The sequence below is a fragment of the Epinephelus lanceolatus genome, chromosome 5, assembly GCF_041903045.1.
Source record: "Epinephelus lanceolatus isolate andai-2023 chromosome 5, ASM4190304v1, whole genome shotgun sequence".
Taxonomy (NCBI): domain Eukaryota; kingdom Metazoa; phylum Chordata; class Actinopteri; order Perciformes; family Serranidae; genus Epinephelus; species Epinephelus lanceolatus.
The window spans coordinates 20,934,577-20,953,089 of NC_135738.1; the positions used below are offsets into that span (position 1 = coordinate 20,934,577).

Below are 18,513 nucleotides of genomic sequence, written 5' to 3' on the forward strand. Positions count from 1 at the left end.
AACTGGAATTTTTATCCTTGTCAGGATGGCACCTATGGGTTGGAGTGTCGTGAGCGCTGTGACTGTAGCCATGCTGATGGCTGTGATCCAGTGAGTGGCTACTGCCGCTGCTACCCCGGCTGGACAGGTGAGTGTTGCTTTTTAGAAAAAAAAATAATAATCAGAGCTGGCTTACATCAGGGACAGAAAAAACTCTGTATTCATTTTTTGTCGTCATCAGATCAAAGACATGAGATGTTAGTCATGCGCACTTATTTACCGAAACAGGAAAATATGCTGGGGCACTCATGGTTTGTGTTTTACAGTATGTTTACAGAATGTCTGAGCAGTGTTGTCTTAATTAAATGTTCAATTTGTTTTGCCGCTGAGCCGGCGGGGTATGTGAATGAGAATTGCTGAGAATTGAGCTCTAAATTAATTCTCTTGGCTAACACACTTGATGCTGGTATGCAATCATGCTTATATTGCATCCATTATTGGTTATACACAACGTCTGAAGTGACTCACCAGATAAATATTTGGAGACAGAATCAAATCATTGGCCCAGAATGCTCCCACGAGTTTTAAACACGGCCTCTGATATTTTTATTTTTGGCTCTGTTAATTATTTAAAGTTCCAGGTTGTTGTGAAATCTGACTGAACCAAATGCCATCTTTTCTCATCTGGGGGATTCACTCTTTCTCAGTCATCATCTGTTTGAACTCCGATCCCCTCTAGACCCAAATTCTTAGGTTTACATAAACATGTGTCTGCGCTTTGTTTCTTGTCATTTCAAACATTTGCTTACAGGGAAAGAGGTGGAGGTAGGAGAGTGTGAATGTCACAGCAAGGGTGAGAATCATTATGCTCAAAAATGAAGCGTCGCATCTGAATGTCAAATACAGGGGGCTAGCTGAGGACCTGGTCTCTGAGCCTGGGCGGAGAGGTGCAGTCAGGGAGGGAATAGATTTAGCAGGAAAGGTCAAGCCTGTGAGCTCTCAGCAGCCCACTCCATTCAGCCTCCTGAGCTTAGGGCATTTATTCTGGGAAACAATGTGGGTTTTATTATCTGCAAGAACGGAGCCGGCAAAACGGACCTCTCATGCTCTGAATCCTGCACAGGTCGGGACCATCTGTCAGCCTTAATTGAGTCACCGGGGTGCAGGGCTGGGGGCAGCGTGCAGCCCATCGGGCCAGACAAACACACATACATACGTACTTGAATCGCGGAGGCTTGACAATGGGCTCTCTAAAGGAAGGAGCACCTAGAGAGAGGAATATGTGGGCTTCATCACAGGACTGAGTCAGGGATGAAATAAAATGGCTATTTACAGACACACTGGAGCTATTTTTTTTCTCGCAAACACTGTCATATCACTGCTAGCTCCAAAGGTTGGTACGGCACCCTACTTCGCTGTCAGCCTGCTGTTTGTTTTATTGTGGGTTTTGCATAAACTGTCAAGAAGCTTGACTCTAGGAGTATGTGCGTGTAACTGGTTAAGTCGTCTGTGACCCACACAGTTGTTGCTGAACTGTCGTAAGCCTGACATCAGCCTACAAAGATGTAAAGGGAGCGCTGTGACTGGACACTTGATGCAGGCGCTCCATGCTGGTCCATGTTAAATAGGACTTCACCTTTTATTTCTGAAGAGATTCCATGTCACAGAGCAGGTAATGTGAGTGTGTGTTTACATGCACTGAGAGAGAGACTTAAAGCGGTAGAGAGAGGTTTGCTTTTCTCTGCTCACTCTGTACAAATTGGATAGTGGGACCTCTGGCACTTCTCAGCGAAAAGCCTCCTTTGAAGATGCTTCAGTTCTGGCTTCTCTCACTCTTTCTTCTTCTCCCTCACTAGGCATCCAAAGCCCCTCTGTTTGTCACCATTAGACTGAAAAGTGTGATGCTCTGTCCGCATTCATTTTCTGACAGTAAAGGCAGTCACAGTTTTTTTCTTTTTTCTTTTTCTTTTTTTATATTCTGCCTGGCCTAGCAGAACCTCAAACACACTTGCACAAGCCTTGCCCTCCTTTTGATGTCCATGGCTGGGCCTCCGACTAAATCACTGCTACCATGCCCCCTCCTCATCAGCACTAACATTTCCTCTCCTTTACTCCTCTATTGCAGCCCTAAGGCGCCCTGGTTACTGTATAACATTAGTCCCCAGAGTTTAGCCCAGGTTTAATTCAAAGGTACTGCACTAATGCTGCTTTAATGGCCACACCATTCTCAGATATTCTCGCTCAAAGAAAATTTCAAATGAGGCTTCGAACTAAGGGCTGGTGCATGAAAGGTTGCAGAGTTTGTGCGGGTGTGTGTGTATGTGACTCTAAGTGTGCACGAGTGTTTGCAGCGATATATTTTATTTTGAGCCATCGTGTGTACAGTACATGTGATTTTGCCCCTTTGTGTTTTTGAAGGCATGGGTATGGCTGGACGGATGTGTTAATGCATTCATGTGCACAGTGAAAGAACTGTATAGATGCAGTGTTTTGCGTTTTGCGGCTTGAGCGGCGCCAAACACACAGTGACACTTCCAGACTGCGCTCGTGTAGCCTGAGTTCTTCCCTTCGGCGCTGTTCACTACCCCGGCTCTGCTGAAAGAGAATGGGAGACAAGCTGGGCCCCTCTGGAGACCCAACCCTGTTAATCAACACAGTGCACTGGCAGGGAGCCTCAGTCAGATCAAAAATAAAATACATTTGGAATGGAGAAACAGAGTCTTAAAGGATGGGCTGAACTAAAAAATAAAAACGCACTCCAAACGGCAGCTTCTTTATTCAGGACTGAAATCAATCGAGGATCCATGCTGGGTGAATAACCCTTTGCAGATCTACTGTGGTCAGGCATTGTGAATGCCGTCCTTTGATGATGCCTGTTTACAGATGGCAGGCTGTTTAGAATATTTCAGCATACCAGTCTTTGCCTTCTTAGTGTGCATTCGATGAATATTCGTGTATGTTGCTGCAGGAATCCACTGTGATAATGTGTGCCCACAAGGCTTCTGGGGACCCAACTGTTCAGTCAGCTGTTCCTGTCAGAACGGAGGATCCTGCTCTCCAGAGGACGGTACATGTGTGTGTGCACCTGGATACAGAGGGACATCCTGCAAAAGAAGTGAGCCTCCCTCTCTTTATCCAAACCTTTAAGCAATAACAGCACGTGCCTCAGAGCGCCACAGTAACAAACTCCATCACAGTATTGACCTTGCTTTGATCTTTGCAGAACTGTTGAAGGGTGAGCCTGCTGAGGAGAAGCACTTAGTTGTCGTCATAACTGCTTGAGTGTAAACCCTTCATCACTGCTATCACTTAATCACAGTGTCTTTACCCCTACAGCAACACACACACACACACACACACACACACACTCCTCACCCTCCTGCCCTGTCCTCAACAGCCAACTCACAGTGGGAGACTCACAGTTCTCGCCCAAGGCTCATCAGAGGGCGTGCTCGCTGGGAGTGCTAGCTCTGGTTTCTGAATGGGGTCTGTCTGGGGCCGCTCTCAAGTGATGAGCTCACTGATTGGGAGTGAAATTCACAGTCACAAACCTGTAAACATCAATTTGAGTAGAACGTAAGACAGAGACTTAAACAAGCACTGTGTGCGAGATGGGAGGATGTTATTACTTCTCCAAATTCAATGTTTACACAGATAATGTTCTCATCAGGTGAAACCCTCATAGCTGCAGTTTTGCTGTTTTTCCTGTTGAAACTTTAATTGGAGGATTACATGCTTCTCCGGGGGTTTATAAAGGTGTATCACACCTGCTGCTTTAAATGAAATCAAAACCCACGGGGGTAAATTTAACATTGCATGGTTGTCAAATAACAACCAAGGCTTTTTTTATCTATTCCTAGTTGGTTTCTTATTTTAGAAATACATGATTGTCTCCTGACAATGATGATTATTTGAGTAGGAATACAACTAAATCACCAGTTAGGAAAATAGGAGCATAACACACTGTATACTGTATATTCATTTCAGTACAGCTGGAACCATAAAAAACATCATTATCTGTACTTCATCAGTACAAATGATCCTTCCTACTAACACAAAAACAAAACATTACGGTAACAATTATATATAACTAGCAGAAGACAAATGTGTGACATAAAGAAACAGTGACAACACAGCAGTACCAAAATAAATATAGAAAAAAATAAAATAAAAAAATACATAAAAATGATGTCTACACTCAAGGTAGTACTCTCAACTCCATTCTTGTCTCAGAGGTGATATTTATGTGCCATTCTTTAAGAAACTGCAAAACTGTCGGCCAGTGTTAGGGCATCTCGCTTTGAAGCAATATAATAAAAGGTTTCCAGATTTTTTCAAACACATTTTGTCTATTTTTCAAAATGTAAGTTATCTTCTTTAATACCATAATTAATAGCTAATCCATTATTTAATACTTCATCTATTTGTTTTCTTCCAGTAAAGAGCAATAAGCCATTTGGCTTGCGAGATACACATCTGCTAGTGTGTATTCTGTCCTACTTAGAAAATATTTATTTTAATATAAATCGCAGTCTCTTATCATGGTCGCACTTTTAATGCTCTTTGTATAAAATGATAGTATAATTACCTTTGTATCGCCTTTTGAATATATCCTAATGGTCCACATTCTCTTAATAAAATCTGCATTATTAACGCACAGTTGTGTGTTTCCTGACATTTATAGATCATCAGGACTTGACATAAAAGAGACTTTCACGATTCTCTTAACTATTTTACTGCTCCATCTCTGGCAGCTGATGAAATGGGAGTGATTACAATAAAGACGGACTTTTCTGCTTTCTCCCTCCCTCTGCTGTCTCTCCTCGTCTCCTCTGCTTTAATTCATCCGGCCTTGATTTTTCTGTACTCCCTTGATCACTCTTGTCATGCCCTGTTTCATTATTATATACCCCTTGTTCTATCCAATGTTGTCGACTGATTCCCTCTCCTCTCCCGCCACGCTCTGCCGACTGCAGTCTGCTCTCCAGGGTTCTACGGGCATCGCTGCAGCCAGTCGTGTCCGCAGTGTGTGCACAGCACCGGGCCGTGCCATCATGTCACAGGCCACTGTGAGTGCCTGTCTGGCTTTTCTGGCTCTCTGTGCAACCAAGGCAAGTAGCCCTCTGTGTCCCTTCGACCTTTTCCTGCTGTTTCACTTACTGTCGAATTCATTCACTGTGAAGTTTTTAGTCATCCCTACTGGAAAACGGTAAGTACAGTTTATGTCTGAAAATGCCCTGGCATTTAGTCTTGACAGGAAATACAAAATGGCTTGGAAATAACATTGATTATAGAAATAATGCATAATACATCAGAGTAGAAATGATACAGTGTTGAAAGTTATTATCTGCTGATGCCTTTAATAATACCTTTATATTCCAGGGTTCATTTATATGTCAGATAAAGTCCTTGTGCCACAGCATTTTGTGAGGACACCTGTACGTTTTCCTACAGTCCTCGCTGTGCTCGGTGGCTCTAATAAGATCAAACGGATGACCTGCTGCCTCTCCCACTGGCATCTTAGCCTTGAAACTCTGAATAATGGCTTTTATCAGTGCACCCCAGACCAAAAAGAAAAAAAAAACAACCTTCAACAGGATCCTGAATATCGCTGAGACCCACTTTTTTTTTTTAGACAGAACACGTCAAGTAAATGTTGCTGTCCCTCTGCATAATTCTGCACTGAGAGCTGCATGCAAATTGCTTTACACGTACACACAGAGTCAAAGAAACAACACAGGAGCAGAACGAATGTCTTGTTAAATTTAATTTCAAGGCAAACAAGGCAAACTTTTTCTCTGTGTGTTGCCGCCTTGTTGACAGAAAACATCCTGGCTTCCATACAGTTCCTTATTTTATTCTCACATGTTTTTGATTAGGATGTTGCACTTGTAGAACTTGTGAGTCATTTTTTTTTAGCACATCTAATGTGCATTTCAAACATGGGACATGTTGGCAATGCAGTGTTAGAATATTTGTAATTACCATATAATGTGTTGACAATATCATAAATGTGTTAATTGTAAAGAGACGTGTTTAGTGATGTAGCCAGCAGACTTGCCAGACATACTAAAGCCTCAAAAGATAAAAGGAAACTTATGAAGAGATTGCATGTAAAATGTCAAATATATATATGTGTTGACACATTGAGTATCATATATTTTTTTGGTCCCCTCGCTCTCCATCTATTCGTGAGCTAATTTTAACTCATGTGTGATGGTTTATGTGACCACTGGTATTTGTCTTATCAGTGTTTCCTCACTGACTAAATGTACTGTGGAATTTACTCCTAATGATTCACCTTTTTACTTTATAAATCACAGAAAGGCAATGGAGAACTTGTGAATTCTCTGTCATGGCTTTGAGCAATGTCTTACAAATAAAAGTTTAATAGGTTAGCTGAAGGAAGAGGGAGACTGGAAAAAAAAAAAAAAAATGAGAGCCCTAATTTGTCCAGACTGTAATTACTGGTGAGCAGGCGTTAGGCCGCGAGGGACGAAGGTGGCCAACAACATGTACATTCTCCTCTTGTTGAGCCCCGTTGGCGTCCTCACTTGTCCTCTGTCCAGCACACAAAGTCCCAGCCTAATGAAGCTCTCCCGGTGTGTTGAGGCTTGAATCCCCAGAAGCAGCAGTATGGGAGAGCCAACCTCATGGCCTAATGACAACCTGCTTGAAGGAGCTTGAAAGAGCTCTCAAGAAGAGGGAAAAGCCAGTTGAAATGTAATCATTAAAATCACCCCACATGAAAATGAGTCAGACCCATTTCTTTCACAGCCAGCCACCTTATCTGATATTTCTAACGCTGGGCTATTCTCTTTATATGAGACCTTTGATGTATCTGCTGCCGCTGCAGCTCCCTGATCCTGATGGTTAGATACACCTTGGTTCAATTTGTCTCACGGGCCAACAAGAAAACACAATGGAGGTTTCATTGGAAATGAGATCTTTTATTGAAGAGTGCCGGAGAGCATTGAAATATTAATTTCATAAAAAATGTATACAGTGGTCTGTGTACATGGTCTATTTTAATTCTGTGGCACATCACTCTTTCCACTCTAGTGAGTGGAAATGGGGCAGTTGTGCCACTGGAGGCAGTGATTGACTCCTCCTTTTGTTAAAACAGATCACTTCACTTCATGTCCACTCCAATGGAACAATATCATCCATTAGAGGAATATGTTTACACAGCCTTTCACAGAATTAGTTTGTTTGCATAAATGTGCTCGCAGTAATGTGTCCAAGTTTGATGTCATAATGTTAATGGATTTTACTAGTCTTTGCACGCAAGTGACAATATGCAGATTAGAATTGTTTTAAGAGTGATGTTTTTTTTTGATGTTGTTGTTGTTGTGTGTGTTGCAGTGTGTCCAAGTGGCAGGTATGGTAGGGCCTGCGCCGAGATCTGTCTCTGTACCAACAACGGCACCTGCAACCCCATCGATGGCTCCTGCCAGTGCTTCCCTGGTTGGATAGGAGATGATTGCTCTCAGGGTATGGCTTCTCTCCTTCATCCTGTTTTATTGGCTTATTTTCTTTGATTCTCCCCTCTCATTGTCCGTCTCCACTCCTAATTTCTCCCCCACATTTACCTCCATACACATTAATCATTTTCATGACCCTACACATTCCAAGAAGTACCGTCAGCCCCAGCTGATGTAAAACTGATAGCTTGCTTAAATGATTGTTGTAATACATTATGCTCTTTGATTTACAGCACTGTAGGCCAAAGATCATTAGCAGAGCTTTGAGCTGCCATGCCATGGGAAATTGATGTGTGGTTTTTTATTGCATTGACTACTTGAAATAAAAAAAAACTTATGATCAGATGGATGTTACATTACCAGTGCTTTACTTAGGGTTATTCAACCTGACATATACGCCTGCTCATATATTACAAATGGGCTTGTTGAGGGATGTTATGACAGGATCTGTGTTGAGATACTGAAATATTTTTGTCTGTGGAGAGCAGTTAGTCATGTCCTCAAACATATGTGCTTCATGTATGCATGCGTAGGACACAGTATGTGTGGGAGGGTGTGTGACCATGAGCTTAACTGTGTCTCTGGCGTCTGCAGCCTGTCCCTCTGGGCACTGGGGCCCTGATTGTCTCAACTCGTGTAACTGTCACAACGGAGCCCAGTGCAGTGCCTACGATGGGGAGTGCAGGTGCAGCCCCGGCTGGACCGGACTCTACTGCACGCAGCGTGAGTCTCTCCCATCCAGTTAGTAGACACACAGTGTCATCTACTGGCAGTCACACAAAACTGCAGCAGATGACAAGTGAGACACATTTTTTTTTTCAGAGACAACTGAGCAACTGGATGATATTAGCTTTTCATTTACAGTTTTTTATGGAGGGGTAGCATCAAAATAACACTAATGGTCACTTCATTAATTTGCTAATTATACATTCCAGTCATTCACCCAGCGATAGTGCACATCATCAACATCAGTCCACTAATTTGAATTCCATTATCTATCACCCCAAGGGTTTTATGCAGTCTTTTTTTGTGGTGTCATGCTCCTGCTCTTCTGCGTGGAAATGGCTTTTGTTTGAACTGTTTTTTCCCTCACATAGATTCTTACTATTTCCAGTTGTCTTGTTCTTTATTTCCACCCTTGTGTCATGATAACGGCATAACCAGATTTTCTGCTGAAGCAGGAAACGTTTCATTTCCATTCATTCACACTGTCCCCTATTGAGTATGCTGCAGAGACATTGAATGGTATTGATTTCCGTGTTCCCCTGCAATATGACCTTGAGTCTTTACATTGTCTACCTCTCTTTGTTTTCTACACCCCTCCCACCTCAACATTTTACACATCTCTGTCCCAGGCTGTCCTTCAGGGTTCTACGGCAGGGACTGCGCTGAAGTCTGTCGCTGCCAAAACGGCGCCGACTGTGACCACATCACTGGCCAGTGTGCCTGTCGAACGGGCTTCATCGGGACGAGCTGTGAGCAGAGTTGAGTAGGCCCCAAAACATTTTAGCACTGATCAAAATTACCCTGTGGATGAGTGAGATTGTGTGTGTGTGTGTGTGTGTGAGTGAGTGAGTGTGTGTGTGTGTGTTCTATAAACACTTTGGCTCCCACTCTCTAAGTGCTTTAATTTTGATGGATGTAGTAATGCACCTCTCTCCCATGCAGAGTGTCCTGCTGGTACATTTGGATATGGTTGCCAGCAGCTGTGTGAGTGCCTGAACAACGCTACCTGTGACTATGTGACTGGAACGTGCTACTGCAGCCCCGGATATAAAGGCATCCGTTGTGATCAAGGTGAGAGGTGATCGGGAGGATCGACACACTCCACTATATAACAGCTCAAACACAGATGTGTACACAGCGTTTAAACAACCCACATCCTGTGTTTTTTCTGTAGCAGCTCTGATGATGGAGGAGCTGAACCCGTACACTAAGATTAGCCCAGCGCGAGGCTCGGAGCGCCAGTCTGCAGGGGCTGTCATGGGCATCATCTTTCTGCTCCTCATCATCATGGCCATGCTCAGTCTGTTTGTGTGGTACAGACAGAGGCAGAGAGATAAAGGCCATGAGATCCAGCCAAGTGTGTCCTACACACAGGCAATGCATATCACCAACACAGACTACTCCCTGTCTGGTAAGTTGTTTTGCAAACTACTCAGACTATGGTCGAGTGCAACACACTGCAATGGACATATGTAGAGCTACAACGATTAGTTGATTAATTATTAAGTCAAGTAGGCATTTCTCAAGCAGAATTATCAAACATTTCCTAGTTTTTGCTTCTTAAATGAAAGGATTTGCTGCTTTTCTGTGTCTTATCTGATCGTAAACTTAAAGGTATACTATGCAGGAATCATCAGCTACGGTGTGTTAACAGTATCACCAGTGAAAGTGAAAGGAAAAGCCAACCACTTGGCGTTTCGCCTCGCTGTGTTTGTGTTTTTTTGGTGCTGTGTCTACAATTTTCATTGCTTCCTCTTGGATGTGTGCTGTTTATAGTTTGGCACTTGGTCACTACCTTTGTTTAAAGTCCTGACCTCACCTGTGCTCCGTGCCCAGGAACGTCCCAACTTAGCAAAATAAGCTGAAAATACAGGCAGAGGGCAGAGTCCCTGCAGATAAATACACCGCCACACACTTCTAGCCAGTCATAAGTGATGATTGAGAGGGATTACTCTTGTATGATTTTGTACCTTGTTGTTTTAGGACAATCCTGAGGAGTATATTGTTATCATCTTTGGATTTGGGGTGTTGTTTGGTTAAAACAAGCATTTTGAAGACATCACTTTGGGGTTTGGGGAGATTATGAGGGTCTTTTTTACACTATTTTTCAACATTTTAAAGACTTAACGGGTAATCAATAAACTAATCAGCAGATTACAGTGTTACATCCATCAATTATACACTTATTCTGATATATTAGCATATTAACATATTAGCATATAAAACAGTGACAAATACTCATAACCTGATGTTTGAACCCTCAGAGTGTGGCAGTACTGTAGCGATGAGGACCAGCGCTGCTGAGGTCAATCAGAGCCAGGGCGGCAGCAGCAGTGGCCAGTGCTTCTCCAACCCCAGTTACCACACTGTGGCCCAGTGTAATGTTGTCTCAACCATCTCCAGCAACCTGGATGGCACTCTGACCCTCAAAGTATGGCCACTCACCATGTATATTCACATACAGTTTAACATTCAATAACAACATACTACAAAGCAACACTAAACCGTGCTCTTCCTTTCACAGTCGAGCACTCTGAAAAGCCGAAATGGCTCAGAATGGAGAGCCTACTGCAACCTCAACGACATAGGTCAGTTAACCTCTCATATTTACTATGAAACACCACACGCAGCCTGAATTATTTTGTACTTTATAGAATGGTTACTTCAAGGGCAAAGGCACATGTGTCGTTAGTACAGTCCTCATATAGGCCCCAGCCTGGGCGAAGCTACCCTGCTGTGAATGAAGATGAACCAGGGGTTTCTTGTTAGACATAACCTTTGCTCTGATTTTGATAAGATATGCGGATGGGACAGAGAAAGCTGTGGTGAGGAGGTGAATAGGGGTCACTGTGAGCTCATTAGTCCTCTTTCACTCCCCCCAGTGGCACATTTCTCTGTGATGGCTTACACTGGGTCAGATACTGCACTCCTGGGCTGTGAATTATAGGGAATTAAGTCCGATGGCAAAATTGCTTCATAATAGCTTGACTCTTTGGTTCCAATGCTTATCTTTTAGCCTTTATAAATAGTACATGAACATTTATTAAAGGCTTTATAACACACCACATCTATAGTGTAGTTGTGAGCAGATATAGGTTATTAATGTATTTGTCAACAACTAAAACTCCTCATCCTGTGGGCATCCATAAGTTGGGGCTGGTGGATAAACAGATAATGAATGATAATATCGTAAAACCATTAACTGTATAAAAATAATGGATGCAGCCACCATGTTGTCACCCACTGGTTTGTGGACTGGTGGATTTTTGAAGCCTTAAGTTTGGCATTTCGAACATCTCCATCTTGGATTTCTGGAACCAGAGGTGACCATATTTTGACAAGGAGCGAGGGGTGGATCTGACTCACACTGTAGCGACGCCTCACAGTCAGTCTGTCACTCAAAGCTGCCACGCCCTCAATCATGCATAACTTCAAGCCTTAATAAAATGTAAACGAGTAAGCTATATAAAAATTCACCCCTAGTATGAAGTCATGAACCTGGAAATTAGCTATAGAGACCAATACCAGGCTGTAGACATGTTTATTTCTGCTGTATCATTGGGCATTTTAACATGGGTGTCTATGTGGATTGGATTGCTTTTCGGAGCCAGCCTCAAGTTGCCATTAAAAGTTTTTGGCATTTCCATACTTTACTCAAGTGGCAACCTTTGGGGCTGAATAATGAAGCCTGCTTGAAGGTTGCCGCTTGAGTAAAACACAGTTGTAGTAAAAAAAAAAGAAAGAAATATGTCTTCAAAGGAGAAATTAAAATTGTTGACACATACTGTGCATTTTTACAATTTTAAAAATGTCCATATCTGCTTACAGCTACAGTTAATACAGTGTTTATAAATGCTAAATAGGGGGTGTAAAGTATAGGGTTGTTGAGATTATATATTAGATATATAAATCACAGCTCTTTTGGTTTATGGTGGTGCACACTGAGAGAGACTGATAATACCGTATTGTATTGCTGATATGAAAAAAAGTCAAGCTAGACTTTCAAGTCAGACTTTATCATCTGCACATTTTCATTTTGTGTTGAAGGAACACTCTAGCCACAAAATGACCATTTGTATATCAATTACTAACCCCTGTTGAATTAGTGAAGAAAACTGCTTTTCTCTCAGTGAGCGAAGAATCCAAAAGTGGTGAACTTTCTTGATGAATTGAAGTGAAGGGGGGGGGGCGTGTCTAACAACAGCAAAACTATATCAAAACATCCATTTACAAACTCTCATGCATACCATGCAGTATAATCCAACTCTCATTTATCCAGTTGTATGCTCAGTACTTCCCAAACATTTTCACTAAAACCATACTGTTTAAAACACTTGCCAATATGCTCAACACCTGTGGGAATTATTCAGGAATCTGCACTGGGGGCTAATTTCCAATATCTTGGAGGAATGTCCCTCTACCTAGTGGGTTTCCTGTTTTGGTGAATCTGTTTTATGGGGGGCAATCTCTTTTACGAGTGCAGCTTCAGTATGGTATATAAGTCTGTACATTCTGAGGGTTGGCAGAGAAGACTTGGGTCTTCTCTTCACGCAGCATGTATTAAAGAGACTTGATTCCTCACACCGAGTCTGTCACTTTGTCAGAGAGGAGAATTACCCTCACACACCATGGGCAAGTGCGTCCGTTAAACTCCACCGAGTTGCCCTGGCACGTTACTCTTCTGTGTGTGACACTGTTCATGCTGAAGTGTTAATAAAGTAAGGTTGTAGTAAAATGCTTGTGTTTGAGAAGTACTGAGCAAACGACTGGATGAATGAGAGTTGGATTATACTGCATGAGTTGTGTGAGAGTTTCTAAGTGGATGTTTTGATATAGCTTTGCTGCTGTTGAGCAAGGTCCCCTTTTGCTTCGTTCATCAAGAATGTTGGGTATTTGTGGATTCTTTGTTCACTATTAAGGCATGCCAAAATAAAACACATTTTTCTTCACAAAGTCAAGGTAACACGGGCTGAGTGATTGATATAGCAATGGTCATTTTAAGGGTGATGTATTTCTTCAGAGCACAAAGCAGATCAATCATAATGACAAGTCCCTCTCAAGAAAACAATGTCTTGGCTGCTTATCCTGCCGCACTCAAGTCATAGACTGACATAGCCTTAAACATGTTGTCCTCTCCTCATGATATAGTGTTGGTTGTTATGGCAAATATCCCATCACAGTTGATTATATAAACTCGGAAGCCTTGAGGGGAATGTGATAGCATGCGGGAGAAACATTCAGAAACTCCTCTCATTCACATTCCTCGTATCGCTCTGAATAAAGACATACTACATTGTACCGTAATGAGATATTTGCTGTCAACCTTCACACATCGGGGGGAATTCATGGGATGTTTGACTTTCATGTTTTGACATTTGTTGCAGATGTTCAACAAGGGGAGACGCAGACGCAGAGAGGCTCCAAAAAAGGTAAATCATTAATTGTAGCTGCAGTCTGTGTGTGTGTGTGCTGTGTGTGTGGGCAGACATATTTCATGTGGAATCCTGTTCAGCTTCACCAGCAGCAATATTACAAAATCCTTTTACGCTCAACATCCCATGTATCAATTTCCCCATTTGGTTTCTATTCCCCTCTGAGACTATCTGACCCCAAATCCCATATCCTTATATTCTCCGTGATTTATGTGAAAACTCGGTGCACTTTGGACAAGATCATGGTGGGCTGAGGTTTTGTTCCAACGGTAATTGCTCTCTATGGCTCAGTGCCCGATACGTCATTTTGTCTCCCACACTGTGCAGTCAGTGGTGAATGCGAGGGACCCAGGGGTGTGGAGAGTGGTCTGAAGGAGCTTTGCTGCGGTCTCTAATGAGGCCTCTTATCAGACTGATGAGACTGTTATGGATGAGATGAGCCTTCCACTCTCTCCCCTTTGTACTCTGATTACTATATACCACCATTAGTCACCTGTCGGAGACAAAAGAAGTACAACTTCTTCAGAATGGTAACGATTTTCATTGCCATTCTCCAGGCCACACTCTGATGTCTATTTAAATTTTAGTGGCAATATCAGAGTCTTGCATTAATACCACTCAGTGACAATCTCTACATCTTTGTTGATGCTGAATGTGTCCTTGTCTCGCGGCTACTGCAGATTACATCAAGGGCTCCATGTGCAGCAACAGCTCCTGCTCCCTGAATAGTGAGAATCCATACGCCACCATTAGAGACCCACCAGGGCTGGCTTGCAAGCACACAGAGAGCAGCTATGTGGAGATGAAGTCCCCCTCCCACCGTGAAGTGCCCTTTGGAGGCACTGCCACCCTCCTGGGCAGTGCGAGCAGGAATGTCTATGATGTTGGTGAGTGCGTTGTTGCTCTGGTGTGTGGAGCTCAGCAGGGTCCTGCAGCTTATAGCCTCTCTGGTTGTGTCCCCTGTTGTGAGCCTGTACAGACTCTGTGAGCCATGATAAGAGGAAATGTGAGCTGCTTCTCTATTGCATGCACCTCTCCTTTCTCATTGTCCACTGTCTCATCAGCCTGTGTCTGCTGCTATTTAGCCTCAGCGTTTCTCATGTATCTCTCCTACTTTTTTTGTCTCTCACTTTTAATCTCCTACTCTCCTCTCCTACTTTTTTCTGTCTTACTCTCTTCACATATGTACTTTTCTTACTTTTAATCTACTACTCTCCTCTCCTGTGTACCCCCCTACCTTTTTCTCTCCTACTCTACCTTCCTATGTACCTCTCCTACTTTTTTCTCTCCTACTCTCCTCTCCTATGTACCTCTCCTACTTTTTTTTATATCCTACTCCCCTCTCGTATGTACTTCTCCTACTTTTTTATCTCCTGCTCTCCTCTCCTATGTACCCCTCCTACCTTTTTCTCTCCTACTTTCCTCTGCTATGTAACTCTCCTACTTTATTCTCTCCTACTTTCATCTCCTATGTCTCCTATGTACATCTCCTACTTTTTTTTCCCCACTCTCCTACTTTCCTGTCTTATGTACCTCTCCTACTTTTTTTCTCTCCTACTCTCCTCTCCTATGTACTTCTCCTACTTTTTTCTTCCCTACTCTCCTCTCCTGTGTACCTCTCCTACTTTTTTCCTACTTCCCTACTTTCCTTTCTTATGTACCTCTCTTACTTTTTTCTCTCCTACTTTCCTCTCCTATGTACCTCTCCTACTCTCCTCTCCTATGTACCTCCGACCCTTTTCTCTCTTAATTTCCCCTCCTGTGTACTTCACCTACTTTTTTCTCTCCTATGTACCTCTCCTACTTTTTTATCTCCTACTATTCTCTCCTACATAACTCTCCTATGTTTTTCCTACTCTCCTCTCCTATGTATCTCTCCTACTTTTTCCTTCCTCCTTTCCTAACCTATCACAGAGCCAACGGTGAGCGTCCTGCAGGGACCCAATGGAATGGCCACCGGCTTCTCCCAGAGCCCCTATGACCTCCCCCGCAGCAGCCACATCCCCAGTCACTACGACATACTGCCCATGCGTCACAGCCCCACGCACACACCCCCGCCACCCCCAGAAAGCCCCAGCTCTCTGCTCTAGAGGGCACACCCTCCGCCTGGCTCTGACAGGGCGCCGGCATCCAGGCAACATTCAGCCAACTTTCAACCAACTCCCCTCTGTCTCCGAGTGTGTTCAATTAGATACTGAGATGGCGAGATGGAGGGACAGCCACAGCTCCTCTGGACCCTGCTCTCTTTGGCTCCCTCACTTACACTCTTTCTGTGGCCCTGGAGGAGGGAGGGGAGGAAAGAGTGTCCCACACACCAGCGACCATTCACCCATTTTATTTTCTTATAGAACTGATCACTCAAGGTGCTGCCCGGCCTCTTTATGGACCTTCTGAAGTGGAACATAATGGTTCCAAACAGTGCTAAGGGCAGCATACGTGGATTGGGTGGACAGATTATTTACAGGGAGAGAGCTATCCTCACGCTCATTTTTAGCCCATGATATAGGTTTACTATTCAAGGGCAGCCGAGTGTTTATAATGCCCCCTAAACAGAAGTGATTTTCTCCACAGGAAGGAAGGCATAGCAACCTTGACCGTTTCAAAGCAGGTGAAGATTTATAACATACAGACATCAGAGTTTATGAATTGTCACTGTGTGCAGCAGCTGCAGATCACAGTACAGCTGACATGAAGAGATTACAATCATTTGCTCTGAGGTTAAGAAGAGTTCAGTCAAATAGTGGATTATTCTCTGCTCTAAATGTTAAACACAGACACACGGTCAGCAGTGAGCCAAGTCCACTGAAGCATGGATAAATAGTAAACTATTGTAATGGTCCTTTATTCACTGTTATCCAGTAATGATCAGACACTAAATACTAAGATGATCACTGTCTGTAGCTCAGTAGCTTCTTTTAAGTTGCAGTGTTAATGAGGCCTGTCTGGAGATACAATCAGGCCACCAGTGTTTAAGCGTCAAAGGTCCAATGTGTAGGACTTACAGGGATATATTGGCAGAAATAAATAATAAGTATGTTTTCCTCAGTGTATAATCACCTGAAAACAGGAGCGGGTCCTCTTCTACAGAGATTGCCATGTTGCACCGCCAGGTTGAGCACAGATTAGCAGATGCTTCGTTAGCTGCCTGTCTCTGACATGCCAAATAGCATCGGCGCTAAACGGACTAAACGCCTCGATCACAAAAAAGCTGTGCACACATTAAGTTATCAGAGAAAATAAGTGAGCACACATTTGCAGGTGCTGGGCAAGCGGCCAGCTGCGATGTGCCAAACTGTGTAGGAGAAACACTGATTTGTAAAGTCAAACTGCTTTATTCAGTGGTTTTACCAGTTTTAATCACCAGGTCTATTTGTCTTGGAGAGGAAGAGACCTTTGCGAATCATTCAGCTCTCGATAAAATCCCCCTAAAGATCTGGATCTTAAGTTATCAGAGAAAAACGGTGAGCACAGATTAGCAGGTGCTACGCTAGTGGCTTCAACATTCCAAATAGCATCGCATAAATACTGATTTGTATTGTGAAACTGCTTTATTCAATGTTTTTAATGGTTTTAATTATGAGATCCGTTTGTCTTGGAGGGGAAGAGACCTCTGCGGATAATTCAACTCCCAGTAAAAACCTCATAAACAATAAACAATGAAAGAATCTTAACCAGGAGAAGTTTCAGCTGGTTGCAATCTGTAATCCTCACCACTAGATGCCACAAAATCCCCTTAAATCCTGCACACTGGACCTTTAAAGGCATTATTAAGAGATAAACACATAGAGTAGGTCTCAAGTTCAGATTTTTCCCCCCACACTGATGAAGTGATCAGATATTGTGTTGTTTTCTATGTGAGAGCATTTTTCTTGCAAATGTTTTAGTTTACATTTTTAAAATATTGGGTGTTAAGAAGGGATTGCTTTGACTTTTTCCATTTTGTATTTATTAAGCTAATTGCTTTATTTATTAATTTATATTAGTGATGGTGACTTTTTATCAATGTGACACTAGAATTAAACAACAACAAAAAAAAAGATGAGCATGATCAGATTATGGATACCCACCGATGTAGATAACACACAATTTATCTTCTTGTGAGATGATCAGTGTCATTTTGTGTGTGTTTTTTGAAGTTACTTAAAATGTTCTTTCTCTCTCTCTCTCTCTCTCTCTCTCTGTCAAATTGTAAATTGAAAATAAGGGTTCATATGACTCACAAAGACCCACAAATACCCTGTGCAGTATTTACAAACGGAACCACACTGTATGTAAAAAAAAAAGAAAAAAAAAGTCAATTTCTGAAATACTTTATGTTTATATCAGGCAAATTAACTAATTTATTAATTTAACTTTATTCATTCACTATGTGAATTCCATTTCACCCTCTGTAGAAGCAATAACATGTTGACAATCGATGCCCAGACAGCGTTTCATTAGTGCTGGACATTACGCCATCTTTGACCAGTGTGGTGACAGTGGATCATATTTTACGTGACTGTTTTTCCTCCGAGGAAGGTTTTTCCAGTTGCTGTCATATCAATGCTGCTTGTTGTTTTGGTACTTAAGTTTCAAATTAAAAGCCTATTCTGCCATCAGAAACCTGTTTGGGTCAGGTTAATACCCCGGATAGATAGGCGAGGAACCCATTTCAGGGGTTAGACAGGATATATCTGTGAATTCTGAAACATCACGACAGTGGATGCTGACAAGATTAATGAAAGATTCCACTCTAACAAATAAGAAATGTTATTTAAGTGTGTTAGTGGGTGCCAGAATGTTGTCTAGAGTCTATATAAAGTGAAGAAAATCATGGTCACACATTATTTTTATTAGACATGTTCCAGATTCATGAATAGGGACATTTTGTCAAAGTGCTCTCATTTTAAATA

General features: G+C 42.5%; 1 protein-coding gene across 6 annotated transcripts in view; it reads left to right on the top strand.

Moving 5' to 3' along the window:
• The window catches only part of megf11 (multiple EGF-like-domains 11), a 93,019-nt gene extending 75,105 nt beyond the window's left edge, over positions 1-17,914 (top strand). For 2 of the 6 annotated variants that reach the window (XM_033634124.2, XM_033634122.2), the window contains 13 exons: positions 25-127; positions 2,948-3,094; positions 4,956-5,090; positions 7,345-7,473; positions 8,058-8,186; positions 8,819-8,947; positions 9,132-9,260; positions 9,364-9,600; positions 10,454-10,620; positions 10,714-10,777; positions 13,574-13,618; positions 14,302-14,508; positions 15,536-17,914. In XM_033634124.2, the coding sequence (XP_033490015.1) occupies positions 25-127; positions 2,948-3,094; positions 4,956-5,090; positions 7,345-7,473; positions 8,058-8,186; positions 8,819-8,947; positions 9,132-9,260; positions 9,364-9,600; positions 10,454-10,620; positions 10,714-10,777; positions 13,574-13,618; positions 14,302-14,508; positions 15,536-15,711 (1,797 nt within the window). In that variant the 3' untranslated portion in view covers positions 15,712-17,914. The remainder of the gene's footprint in view (positions 1-24; positions 128-2,947; positions 3,095-4,955; positions 5,091-7,344; positions 7,474-8,057; positions 8,187-8,818; positions 8,948-9,131; positions 9,261-9,363; positions 9,601-10,453; positions 10,621-10,713; positions 10,778-13,573; positions 13,619-14,301; positions 14,509-15,535) is intronic. The other 4 variants (XM_033634125.2, XM_033634123.2, XM_033634129.2 and 1 more) reach the window with 3 other exon arrangements.
• Positions 17,915-18,513: the final 599 nt, after the last annotated feature.